This window comes from Teleopsis dalmanni, chromosome 2, assembly GCF_002237135.1.
Source record: "Teleopsis dalmanni isolate 2A chromosome 2, ASM223713v2, whole genome shotgun sequence".
Classification (NCBI taxonomy): Eukaryota; Metazoa; Arthropoda; class Insecta; order Diptera; family Diopsidae; genus Teleopsis; species Teleopsis dalmanni.
The window spans coordinates 31,822,218-31,836,428 of NC_051847.1; the positions used below are offsets into that span (position 1 = coordinate 31,822,218).

A 14,211-nucleotide genomic window follows, 5' to 3' on the forward strand; every position below is an offset into this window, starting at 1 on the left:
TAAAAAGATGAATAAATATGAATTTTATTTCTAGAAGCTTATAGAAAGAATATAGCAAGAAATACCATCCATTTAATGTTCAACTAATATTAATTAACTTAAATTAACTTATAAATTAACTTATACAGTTCTTCTTTAGAAACTTACCCTGTTATACATAATAAGGACAGCAAGACTGGCACAATTATAAAATATCCTGGATGTTTTGCAATGATAATACCCAAATGATAGAATGACTTATTCAAAGTTTTATCCACGCAAGATACGCCGCATACCATCTGCAAAAAATAATTAACAATAAATTAGTTTATTTATTAAATTTTAATAAAATAATATTCTTAATAAATATAAAAAATATCACTAAAATGAAATAAATTTAAATAACAATACAGTAAATGATAAACATGAATATTATTCATCAATTGATTCACACGGGAAAAAAACGTAATTTCAATTACCTTTCAATGAGATACTCAACACGCAATATAATATTTATAAAATAAGAAACCTAATGTATTAAAAATCAATTAAATTAAAATTTATTTTTTATATTTTGCTAAGTAATGAGGGCTTAAAAAGGGCGTGTCAAATTCGTAGAAACTGCGTGAGTTAATGAAACACCTTCAACTTAAACTTGCTTCAGTTATTTTTATTATTAAAAAAAATGACAATTAAATTAAAAACAAGGACGTTTCTACGAATAGATTATATTTAAAAATTGAACAAAATTATTCATTACATTTAAATATACATACACAATTTTTTGCTTCAAACCTCTAACTAATAACAATTGTTTGTATAATTAATAAAAATTAGTTTTTTTCTTGATTATAAGAAAAATATAAATTTATCTTAATTTCAGCATTAAATTACCTATTTTTTTAATGCTTTAAATATCTCAAATGATATAAATTTTGTAGTGTTGAGATACTTTTGAAAGCTCCTAAAAAGTATCTCAATTAAGTTGCTCACTTGAACAAATCGTTTGCAATAAACACTTCCTGTGTGCCCACAAAATATTTTTCATGGAATTTAATTTATATTGCTTAGGTACTAAGAGCACTTAGCGCAATTGAAATAAATATATATTAATTTATAAATTAATTTGAAATAAAAACATGTGCTTTTTAGAAACATTATTAGATTTTATAGAATTTGCCTAGTCATGCTATTGCAAAGTTTTGGGATTCCCCAATTTATGGGTTAATACCTAAAATTAAGATCTAGCAAATATATTACAACAAATAGTGTAATATAAGATATATATTAATATTAAAATATATTGAAAATATACTAATAATCAGCAACTAAATTAAAGTATGAAGTTCAATTAAATGTCTTATTTTTAACAAACAGTATAAAATTTACCGCCCCGTACTGTTAATGATTACTCTGAGATGAGATAGTGCTAAGTAGGGCAGCCTGTTGATTTTCGCATATAGTTTCAACGGCTCTGTCCCTTATGTATTTTTTGACCAGATCTTTTCTAAGGTGTCTAAACATGTCATTTGTGCGGATCTACCATGGCACTTTGAAGATTTTAAAAAGTAGTTGAAATTATAGATGGAAATAAAACAGTATTATTATAATTATTATATTTTTGTACAATATATTTTCTCATCTTGTCACTTTGTATAAAGTAGAACATGACCCTAACGCTCTTTACGGGACATCTTATAATACTGTATCCTTTCAGATAATTATCAATAGCTGGTCGGCACACACATACACACATAGCCACCAATATCTCGGCTATAACTTCATGCATGGTTATTTTCAAACCTTAGCAAACCCTAATATTGGCATAACCCTACAAAAAAGGTCCTGAAGTAAAAATTCGCCTTGTGTTGGTCAAGTTAATTTCAATCAATCTTCAATTTTAAATTTAAATTATATTATCATACAATTGAAGAATTTAATGGAATTGTATAAATTATTTGACGACTTATAATTATACTTTCCCAAATAATATATATAGAAAGAAAATAATTTTTAATAATGAAATTGTAGATCCAATAGTTGAGATAATATTTTATATTGTGTAGCCATTAGGATAATCAGAATATCGTCGTGGTATTCCTACTAATCCTAAAAAACCACTATCACTGCAAGAGTAGAATGGAAAGCTTGTATCATATCTTTATAGTCAATTCTTTACGTCCATCTCTATTTTTAAAATCATCCCTCTTTTAGTCTCAACATTTAGTTTCTAGTAGAGAAGGCAATGTTCTTTCGACTGTTACTTTTGAATTTTTATTGGGAAAGATGCGAATATTTTGTTTGATGACATATCCGCCAAGTAATAAATAAGTCTCATCATGTGAAGAATAAATATCGCTGAAACCCAACCTACAACCCAATCAAAACTACAATTTTTTTTTTAATAAAATTGATTAACTTTTTTCAAAGGATCCAGAGGATCAATCGTTAATAGTTTTTATTATATACCAAATATGAACTATAGGCGAGCAGATAGAATCATTTCATCAAGTTGATCACGACTATATATATATATATACTAAATTTACTAAATTTAATATTTTTTTTTAATTTTAAAATTTTCAAAAATATTATTATACATTTTTTTAAAATTCTATTTGTTTTCAAATCAACTTTATTTATTACTAATTTTATTTTTAACATATTTTAAAATATTTAACATACAAAAATTAATTTTTCATTACATTTACACGATTCATTAGGAAATCGTTTAAATAATGACTATTGTGTAAAAATCATAAATAATTGATTGTCTCTGAAACAAATTGCAAATAAATATTTTCTTAACTATATTTCATTAAATTTAAAAACAAATTATTTAAGATTAAATGTTTTTAAATTTTCAATTACTGAAGTGACAAAATTCATGAAAACTGCCTTCACGGTTTCAAAATTCAAGTATTAAAAATATATTAATATTTTTATGATATAGTAATATTTCTAGTCGTTAAATTAAGTCCGAGACTTATTACAGACGATAAGTCTTTCTTCATTTAGAACTGTGGATATAGTATATAAAATTTAATTGATACTTACTAATATATTTATGAAGTAATAAATCCTCTGCTTCATTCAGTTTTTTCCCACAAATTATCACTACAAATTTAATGAAATTACACTGGAAACCTGGTATTGCAACTCATCCATATACATATATGATTTTTTATTGAAATAAAACCAAAAAAAAATCACCAAAATTTATATATAAATTAATAAATTGGTTAACTTTTCTGTCTTAATTAATGCATTTTTTTATATATGAATTATGCATTCGAAACATAATCTATTGCATTTCTTCATAAATAACTTGAATTTACCACTGCAACGTCTGTTAGCAAATTCCCTGCTAGATGTGAGGGAATGTAGGCGCAAGAGTGAAAAATGTGTATTTCAGTTGAGTGTAAAATTAAAAATTAAAATTTTCAAATCAACTGAAATTAAAATTAAAAAAAATTTATTTAAAATAAATTAGACATGGTTCAGCCATAAAACAATTTGAAAGTCGTTGAAGTTGCTTAGATTTACGTTAGCAGCAATTAACACAAGTGTTTAGCAATCAGTTGCTAAATGTAAGTAAATTTGAGTTTCCATTTAAGAAATTTATCGATATTTTAAAATTTTTAAATTAAATAAGCAAAGCGTGCACTGCATTTTCCCAATGCAAATTGCACTACAAGTGACGCTGTTCACTAAATTTACCGGTAAATAAACTTCAAATTGAACCGAAAAGTGTTAAGTACTTGAGAAAACTTCAACAAAGAAAAGTGTCAGTAACACTTTCAATGAAAATATTTCTAATTTAGATCTATTTTGGTATAGTTAAGTTGTTTATGAACTATTGAGCCATTTTAAATGTCAAACTGTGATAAGTTGAAACCCGCATTAACTTATCACAATAAAGTATTACTAATCATAATAAAGTATTGCTTCGTTATAAGTGTTCCATCTGAACACTTCGATTTATCATAATAGACGGTATAATAAATTTGATTTAAAAGATCTATTAAAAAATAAGAGATTAAAAGTCTCTAATTTAATAGAAAGTTCTCTAACAGTATTGAATAGCAACAACAAAGTTTTTGATTTAATTTTAATTAATTGAAGTTCCAAATTCAAAGATACAAGTCAAATACGGCTTTAAGTTAATTGGCTAATGCACACGGACTCTAAACTTTAAATTTAGCAGGATATGAGTTCCAGCCTTAGTACAAACAGTCTCAAAAAAAATTATTTACAAATAATTAAATATAAGAAATAATTCCAAAACCACTGATATTGGGTACTTGACTATACAATTCATTAAAAATAAATAAAAAATTTTGTTATTGCAAGTCAATACTGTTCGAAATCTCTCTATAAACATTACATATAATTTTATTTTATGATTTTTCTCATCATTCTATATATAAATCGGGTATACCCTGAAATCAAACAAATTATCGGTTATAATGTCATTGGCTCCAACACCAGAGTCTCACTTGCACTTGCACTATGCGCGTAAAAGAAATCCGAAAGATGGTACTAGTTTATAGATAATAAAGCGATTTTTATGGTTTATAATTGAAAACCTTATAATATTTATTACTATCATATTCCAAATCTCTTTCGAAACAATGTATGGACATATTAGATTCGTTTGTAGGTAGTCCAAGGTAAATAGTCCTAAGCAAATGTTTATGTACTAGAAGGTACGACTATCTTCTAGATTCGTTCATAGATAATAGAAGGTAGATTATTGTAAATCAAATTTTTATAATTTATAATTAATATTTTTAAACAACCTAACAATATTTATAACTACAATATTTAGAAGGTCGATAATCATTAAACAAATTTTTATAGTTTATAATTAATACTATTGAAAAACATAACAATATTTATTGCTACAATATACCAAACTTCTTTCGATGTAATGTATAAGCGTATTAGATGCGTTTCTGGGTAGCCCAAAGTAAATAGACCTAAGCCTACATTTTTGTAATTGAAGGTACTACTACCTCTTAGATTCGTTTATAGATAATAGAAATAGACCTATAGGCCTATATTTTAAATATAGACCTATATTTTTGTACTAGAAGGTACCACTACCTCTTAGATTCGTTTATAGATAATAGAGAGTACATAATTGTAAACCAAATTTTTATGATTTATAATTAATACTATTGAGAAACCTCACAATACGTATTACTACAATATTTCAAACGTCTTTCGGTTTAATGTATGGGGGTACTATACTCGTTTCCAGATAGCCCAAGGTAAAGAGGCTTAAGCCTATTTTTTTATGATTAATATTTTTGAAAAACTTAACAATACGTTTTACTACAATATTCCAAACCTCTTTTGGTTCAATATATGAGGGTATTAGATTCGTTTCTACATAGCCCAAGATGAATAGGCCTAAGCCTCTATTTTTGTACTAGAAGATATTACTACTTTTTAGATTCGTTTATAAATAATAGAAAGTAGATAATTGTAAACCAAAATTTTATGGCTTATAATTAACCTAACAATACGTATTTCTATAATATTATAAACTTTTTCGGTTCAATATATGGGATATTAGATTCGTTTCTAGATATTGGCCCAAGGTGAATAGGTCTAAGTCTATATTTTTGTTGCTTAATATTATTTCAAAAGTACCTACTAATAAGAATTGACATTTATCAAATATATAAACTTTTGATTATACATCATTAAGCGAATCTTTTGCAGATTTAATGAAATTTACTATCCTTGTAAATAAATTAATATGCTTATTCAAAACGTACCGCCGCTTAATATGTCCAAATGGGTGACACACGCATGAGAAATATGAAATGTGAAGATATGTAACCACAGTTTGTATATGAAAACCCATGAAGACTCATGTTTCAAATGAAATTTGTAATTTATAAAGTGTTGAAACTTCCACTTAATTTTCATAATAAGTTCATAATGTTTTACTCGAATGATAATGATGACAACGATGACGATGGCGATGAGCTAAAAAAAAACGTAAAACTAAATTAAATGCATGTGAATAAGTTCATTATCACGGCACAGATCTAAAAACGGAGTTGTGCAAATACTACTCGGCTCTTAAGTTCAGATTGTTAAATGTTCGTAAAAATATATCTCGTAGGTTGAATGTGATGTGTAAATGTCAAATGTGATTAGCTTTATACATTTTACCATTTTGATCAACATGAATAATAATAATAATAATAATTTCGTTGTCTGAATCCACTAATATTACAAATTTACTTAATTGCATACATAATTGAGCTATAAAATGCGTTATCTCTGTCTCTGTGTATCTATGCGCACGTTCACTTACACTTTAGCAATAGTCATACGGTTGAGTGGCCATCGTAGATACTTCTTGATGAAGAGAAAAAGTTGCATCGCTCTCCTCTGACTTCTCCGATTTTTATGCGTTTTGATTAAATGTTTAGCAATTAATTGATAATAATTTAACAATTCGTTGCTTTTATGTTATTATGTTAATAAAAAATAAATAAATAAATATACACTAGTTTTTAATTAAACTTTTTATGCGAGAATGTCTTATATCTTTTCAAATTTGTATCTGCAGTATTTGTTAAATTTTCTACACTTTGTTGCCGATTTGGGTTTGTGGTACATGGCTTTTTTGTGATGCCTTTTATAGCTCTTTTGTGCTTTTTTATAGCATTTTGTTAACTGTTTTCTTTATTAATTGCACCAAATTCAGTTGGCCCAAATATAATTGGCTTGGCATTTAGTATCTTACAAATATTTAAATACTTTTATTTTCGTTTCCACGTACTTTTGAATGTCAACTCATTTTTGTGACATAATATTTGTTATTGTTGACAATTTTACGGTTTTTAATTTTCCAAAAAAAGTATTATTTTTTGATATTTTTTGACAAAAATTTTATTTTTAATGCGCGTAAATGCACAGAAAGCAGTTGCAAAAGCTTTCAATATAAACATTTGAAAGAATCGGTGTAAAAACATGAAAGTGGGTTGCACAGTTTAAGGTCAATATTTAATTAGGTTCAGTATGTTTTAGATAAAGTTAGGCCACACATAGGTCATTAAATCAAATTTTTTTTCACTCACAATGCATTGTTGTAAATCTTTTCATACATGTATAGTAGATGACATTGAATTTTTACATGATGGAAAATTGAAAATTATGAGTACTTCACATTTGTAATGACCTTTCAATTGATATATATATTAAATCAATGCTGAAGTTTAAAAAAAATATTATGCTTCTAATAATACTTAATACTTAACAATTCATGCGAGACTATTATATGTTTTAAAGTTTTCAATTATATTTTGGCTTGGAGAATTAAGACCTTACATTTATTTAAGATATAGACAACAAAAGGAATGATATCAATGTATGCTACATAAAATATCTATTATTCATCCCTCTTTTACCTGCACTACGCCCATGTTTTCAGGCTTGGCTAAACATAGTTTGCTAGGTATTAAGCCTCGCGCTCAAATCTCTCTTCCCTGATTACTTGTATGAAGTTTCAACATTACTGTGGTAATGTTCACCTATAAAGTGGTTTTAATGGATTAAAGTCTCACAAAACGGGAGTGCAAATGAGAATAATTTTGAATTAATAACCGCCATTTGTAAATAATTGGCGAAGTACAGTTTTTTTCAATAGATCTTGGGAAAATTGGTACATTTATGTAACGTCTATAGTTATCTGGCACAAACTAGATATGAAAAAATCAAAGAAACTGCTCCGCCCAGTAAAAATATTTGTAAGAACATGGTTCGTTACTGACTATATAGTAATCAAACTCATAGTCTGAAAATTCTCTCCAATTAATACTGTAGAACTCGAGAAGAGGAGGAAAAAAAAGAAACAGTAAAACAATTATTTTGCAACTGGCTGGCTGTAGTTGGAGACAGAGCAATTTTCTTAGACAAACATGTTTAAAACTCTCTTACAGAGTGGTGGTGAGGTAAGGTGTGGTGAGGTGAGTTCAGGTAAGGTGAGGTGAGCACTAAGTTTAAAAGCACCCGTTTTATAAAAGTGAAAGCATTTCCCGTGTTGAGCAAGAGTATCACTATGGACTAAGTTAGTTGGCCGACTGCCACTATTCAACTCCATTAATAATCAAAATTGAGAAGAAGAAAATAATTTGAAAACGGTTTTTAATCATTTTTATTGAGGTTAGGGTTTTCATTCCAAGCAATTTTAAATAAACAAACTTAAAGAATTTGAAGTTAGAAAAAATCACAAATTATTTACAAAACTTTTATAATATTCTACGCTGACTATTATGGACGATATCATTAAAAAATTTAATATATTCTTCATTTCGATTACAGTATAAATAACTAAGGATAAGCTCTGACAGAGTTTTTTTATCATTATTTAAAATTACTACAAAATTAAAATAATTTTGTTATTAATTAAAATTAAGGAGAAGTTACTTTTTTAAGCAAAAAGTTATTTTCTTTATTTACTTAAACTTATTTCTCATAATATTTATACTTAAAAATTAAAACGATTATGGATTATCTGCTATTAGAGTTTCTTTTTTACTTTTAATAAAGTTAAAACATTTTATCTACTTCTTACTATTTATAATTACCTAACTAAAATTATTTTAAACATTAAAAATTGTTATAATTACCCTCTTTTAAGATTTATATATAGCTTTACCTCTTGCTAATGGCATAATTTTAATTGAAATTTCTAGTTCATGCTTCTCCTTGATCTTAAAGCTAAGCCGTGCATAAAAAGTCAGTAATTTTGTTGACAAATATTATATTTAAATACTTAAATACTTAATACAGTATAGATACTTATCTATTAATAACATATATCTGATGACAAAAAACAACCGCCTTAATCTATCAAAGTATCGCCACGCAAGTTGAAATTTTGGCAAGCAATAAATTATATATTTTGCAATGCTACATTTAATAATTAAAAGTAAATAAAAATGTTTGTTTATATCCACGTAAATGGTTGGTAAAACATATACATTAAACCTGCTGAAAAATGTTTACATAAGTCACAAAATAATATCATTTGCATAAGTGACAGTCAACAATTACAATTCTGAAGTGTATACTAGTCATATTCGTACATAAATATCAGTATATTAAAAATATATAACTATATAATTACATAGCTATGTAGTTCAAATAAATGATTTTAAAATAAAAAAATTAACAAGAAAATTAGTCATATGTCTTAACCCACTTACGCCTATCATAGACCAACTCATATGGGATCATACTTCCTCAGTAATGTCAGTGACCTTTTAGCCACTTTAAGCATATTTTTAAACCTTGTAATTTGAGCTTAACATGCTTTTCCAACAGATATTAGACAACTAAGTAGTTTTCTAATCGTAGTAGAGCAGATTATTCATTCTATTATTTTTTATTTTAGTGGCCTATACATACTATATCAAAATTCATATGAAAACAGTGAATAAAAAAAACTTTTATGTCCAAATATTCAAAATATGATCCAAAATGTTTTATAACTTCTTCCTTTTGTAGGATGAAGTCTTGGTACACGACTTCATTTGGTTTAATAAAGATGAAGATACTATATTCGTTTCCTGACCATCAAAAAATACAAATAGATAAAATGAATGTCTTACTCTGTTTTTCCTAGAATTATGACATTAAAACGTCTCTTAATTTCGTATTTCAAAGTAAATACTTAACAGAAGCCTATCCAGTTGAAAACACTTGATTAATCTGAATTCCGTTCTTCAATAGTACAGATTGGGAAACCTACTACAATTTTTTGTTATTGACCCGAATGAACTGTTTAGATTACTTTAGGCTTTTGAAATTGGCCCAATATTTCGTTAACTTTTTATATACGATGAGTGTGAGTACTAATGATAGTTGGTTTTAGTGATGAGAGAGTTCTATCCAATGAGCATATACCATAGACTTAAACATATAAAGCATATAAACTTAACCTGCACGGTTAAAAATAGGGATTCTTTTTGGAAGAAATTGGCTTTAATACTGAAATGCTTTAATCTTATCAGGACAAAGAAATTACAATTTTGTCTTATTGAAATCTTTTGAATGGATATCCCATAAGTAAGTTTATGTCCTATGAAGGAAAAAAGGAAAATACTTTTTTCACAATCGTTACTAATCATGTAAACAGATGAGTGTTTCCTTAACATAAATGTGAATAATTTGAGCAAATTGGATTTGATGGTCTTGAACATTCAAATATATAACAGTAGTATCGTTTTTGTATTACAATTTTAGGTATCCTTCCAATAGTTTTTAAAGGCATGCACTTCTTTAGTGTTTTGATCCATTAGTGAAGCAAACACACACTGCATAAAATACCTACACAGGTACTCATTTTTGACAGGAGTTAATGTACATAGGTTCATGACTGCTAATACTACTTTATCCGTTCTAATGTTTTAATAGATCAGTGAATCAAACAGACACTTCACTTCTAGATACGAGTAGATAACTTCTAACAATTCTAACCCTACTTATGAACTATATAAGAAGTTCATTTTGTATATATATATTTTTTTTTTGTTTTGTCAATTATAGTTAATATTAAAGTTATTAGTTCTAAAATTGCTATAACAATAGATAATTTCAATCATTGAAACGCTGACAATTAAAACAAACTTACTAATTATTTTTCACTGGTGTAAACTATGAAGCCTGAATAATTGATCTCAACAGCTGTAGGCAGGCAGTTTTTGTTTGTCTCATGTTTCAGTAGTAACTTTATAAATATTATTATTTCTAATATAAACAAAATGAGAAACAAAACCATATTGATTTTTATTTTTAATTGTTTTTCATTACATACATTTAAATATTTCAATTATTAATCGAATTTCTTTAGAAATGAATGCTTTGCATATTAATTACTTATGTCGAGGCTATATTTTTGAAATCGGAAAAAAAAACTATAATAACAGAAATCAAAACAACACATTGGTAATGAGTTTTTCGTATTAAGCTGGCATACGGGTATACCTGTATACGATTTAAATACGATTTACTTATATGTTAAATGTAAATTTATGATGGCTGGAGACTTGCATATTTCGCATTTAAGACTTTGTATCTGCAATGCCCGCGCATTTCAAGTCCACGATTGCTATCATTGCTCAAGTGGTAATGCACACTTCAGATAATTATTTAAGTTCAGTTTCGAGTCGAAATTAAAATCCATGTTTTAGCAAATAAGCAGCCATTCAGGTTCTCTAATACTTTCGGATTTTTAAATTTATAGTTTGGTTTTTGGTTTTTTTTTTTTGTTTTGTTTAATTTTTATGTATCTTATTTTTTTATTACATATCAGTTATATTTTATTGGTTGACACACATGTCCACTTTCTACTTTTCTTTTAAATGAAGTTTTTATATTTGGATTCACTCGTATTGAACCATATCGAATGGCTTAATGAATTTGGGTCAATATACTTTGAAATTTAAATATTTAATTGCTTTAGTTCGAAAGTGTTTATTGTGCATTCTTATTTAAATGAGTAGATAAAATTTTTAACATAAAGAAAATTCTTCGTTTTCAAGGTAAAGGTGAAATTTATATTTATACTTTTTTTCTGGCTTAATACCATTTGAAGAAATTCTTAAGAGATATTAAGAATGAAAATAAAATAAATACCAAATTCGTATACTCAAAAATGGAACATTAAATGTATTTTTACTTTCCCAAATATTTTTTCATTAATAAAATTTATAGTTCAAGTGATTTTTAGTTGTTGGAGAAAACATTCTTTTCCATTCTAAATAAATTTCGTAACAACATTTAGGTTTAGTTTTCCCCAAAATTAAATGTAAAATATCTGTAATTTCTTAAATAACCCAACATTTACAAATTTTATTAATTATAACAAAATAAAATAATTTTTATTCTTTATAATAAAGCATAAGATTTTTTTATATTTAAATTAGGTTATACCAGCGATCGAAGGAAGACCCGCTTAGACCTATAGGACCATTGGGTTGCCGTATAATGGAGAAACTCAGGGAACATCATGGCACAGCTATGAATGTTGTTTAATGGAAGGATATATAGTTGATCAAGATCCTTAAAGATCTTTTTAGATGCCCCTAAAGTGTTTAGGCGTCGCCGTGTATGAGCTGAGCAAAGACAAAGTAGATGAAAGGCACTTTCATTGTCTTCCTCACAGCTTGGACAAGTATGATTGAAAGAGAGATTCAATATTTTAGCATGGTTACCTAATCTACAATGACCTGTTAGTAAACCAAGACCTTTAAAGCAAGACTGATATCTCTACGGGTTATCTCAATGAGTGAATTGGATTTTCTTTTAGTGGAACGTGGTCAAATTACATACAGATGCATGCTTATTATCGAGTCTTTCCAACTTTTATTAAAAAGGTCAGCATTTTCCACTTTTAAATAGTCAAAATTTCTTCAGTAGGCTGTGAAGTCAATTAGATGAGTCACTTTATTGAAAGAGGTGAAAAGAAAATTGAAAATATATTTCAAATATTGATATATTATTTTAGATAAGGTGACCATTGCCATGACCATAGAATATTTAATTGATTTCATTTTTTTGTAAGTCTTTAAAACACTTTTATAAGGCTTAAGTTAATCTTTTTTTTTTAAATTATGAGCCTTCATAGACGCTATTTTTTATTTTCAATAAGAAATTTTATTATTGATATAACGAATATGTAATCTCTTGTTATTCTTAGTATACCATAATTTTGGTTTCTATATGTGTATATAATTTAATTTTATTATTTTTTAGTTTAATTGTTATAGCTAAATAATTATTATAAGTATGTTTTATTCTTAATTTAATTATAAAAATTAAAAAATTGTTATTATTATAAAAATAATAATAATTTTTTAAATTATGTATATATAAATACTATATAACATAGTTAAAATAATTTAATGTTAATCTTAATCATTTTTACATGAGTAAATGCGTTGTACGATGAAGTTCTTCATACTAAACTATTGAGAAATATATAGTTAAAATAAAACAATAAAATAAAAAATTTAATTCAAGTTTAGATTCTAAACTGAGAAACTGGAGCTTGTTTTTAGTATAAAGTCGACTTCACACTTTCCATCACTTGAACGTCGCTGCCGAATTTTTCTTTTACGTCCATATTTGGAATATGTTTTTGAAACTACATCTCATTAAGACAAAAGTATCTAGAAGTAAGTTTGCCCACTTTATAATGAAAACATTTTCAATGGCTAAGTTAATTACTATAGTCAGTCATGCTGAGCACTTCGCTTTGGTTATTGTTATTATTTGGTAGCTAAGGGCAAGATATCATTTTAAAATTAATCTAGTTTTAAAATTACTATAAGGCAACTATAATAAGAATATATATGAATTGGCTCATTCAAGAATAGATTAAGAATGTTGATTGGACATCTGAGCAACACAAAAATCTCATAAAATCTCATGCGCAACTTTTTGATAAAGAAACTAAGTCGCCATAGCTTATCCTAGAGATATGCTACGCTCTAATATACAAAAGACAAAAATACGTGGGTCATATTTAGTATCAGGGAAAGAGTTAGTAATGCTGAGTCCAATCAATATTGTTAAGGTACCCGGATTTGATAGAAATTTATTGAGATACTTTTTACAAGTAGAGCGTAATGTAATAGATCGATACACATTAATACTATTTTTAATTCATACTCACAATAGAATACAATTATGAAAGAATACTCTTCCGTATTCTAAAGTAATTTTTTTTTCAAATACTGCACTCACAGTTTGGTTAGAAGAAAAAAGGCTAATATAGTTTTTAATTCAATCAAATCTTATTCAGCTAGTGCCCGGTATTCGTCATAAGGCATTACATTTTCTTAATAGCCTATTCGAGATGCCCAATGTGTACAAAAAAACATTGCCTCTTTTATCGGAGGACATAATCAACCTTTGATTTAGAACGGTAATATTTTCAAGCGAAATTTTTACAGTCAGTTACTGCCTTAAAACTACTCTGAGTAAGGGCTAAGGTTTTATAGACTTGTTAAGGCAAGTCTAGCTTTTGTGAGTTGAGCTCCCACTGACATTCAACTATTTCATTTGAATTACTGAAGTCTAAATGTTTAATTACTTTAAGTTATTATTTTATTTTTAATTGTTTGTTTACTCTTTTTGCTAATGTTAAAAAATATTTTTGTGTTGATAATCAAGTCATAGTCATAAGCATAAAATTCA

At 26.8% G+C, this 14,211-nt stretch overlaps 1 protein-coding gene across 1 annotated transcript in view; it reads right to left on the bottom strand.

Moving 5' to 3' along the window:
* LOC119677990 (patched domain-containing protein 3) overlaps positions 1 to 14,211 on the bottom strand; it is a 55,995-nt gene that overhangs the window by 21,495 nt on the left and 20,289 nt on the right. The window contains exon 2 of the mRNA XM_038089597.1: positions 148 to 278. Coding sequence (XP_037945525.1) covers positions 148 to 278 — 131 coding nt within the window. The remainder of the gene's footprint in view (positions 1 to 147; positions 279 to 14,211) is intronic.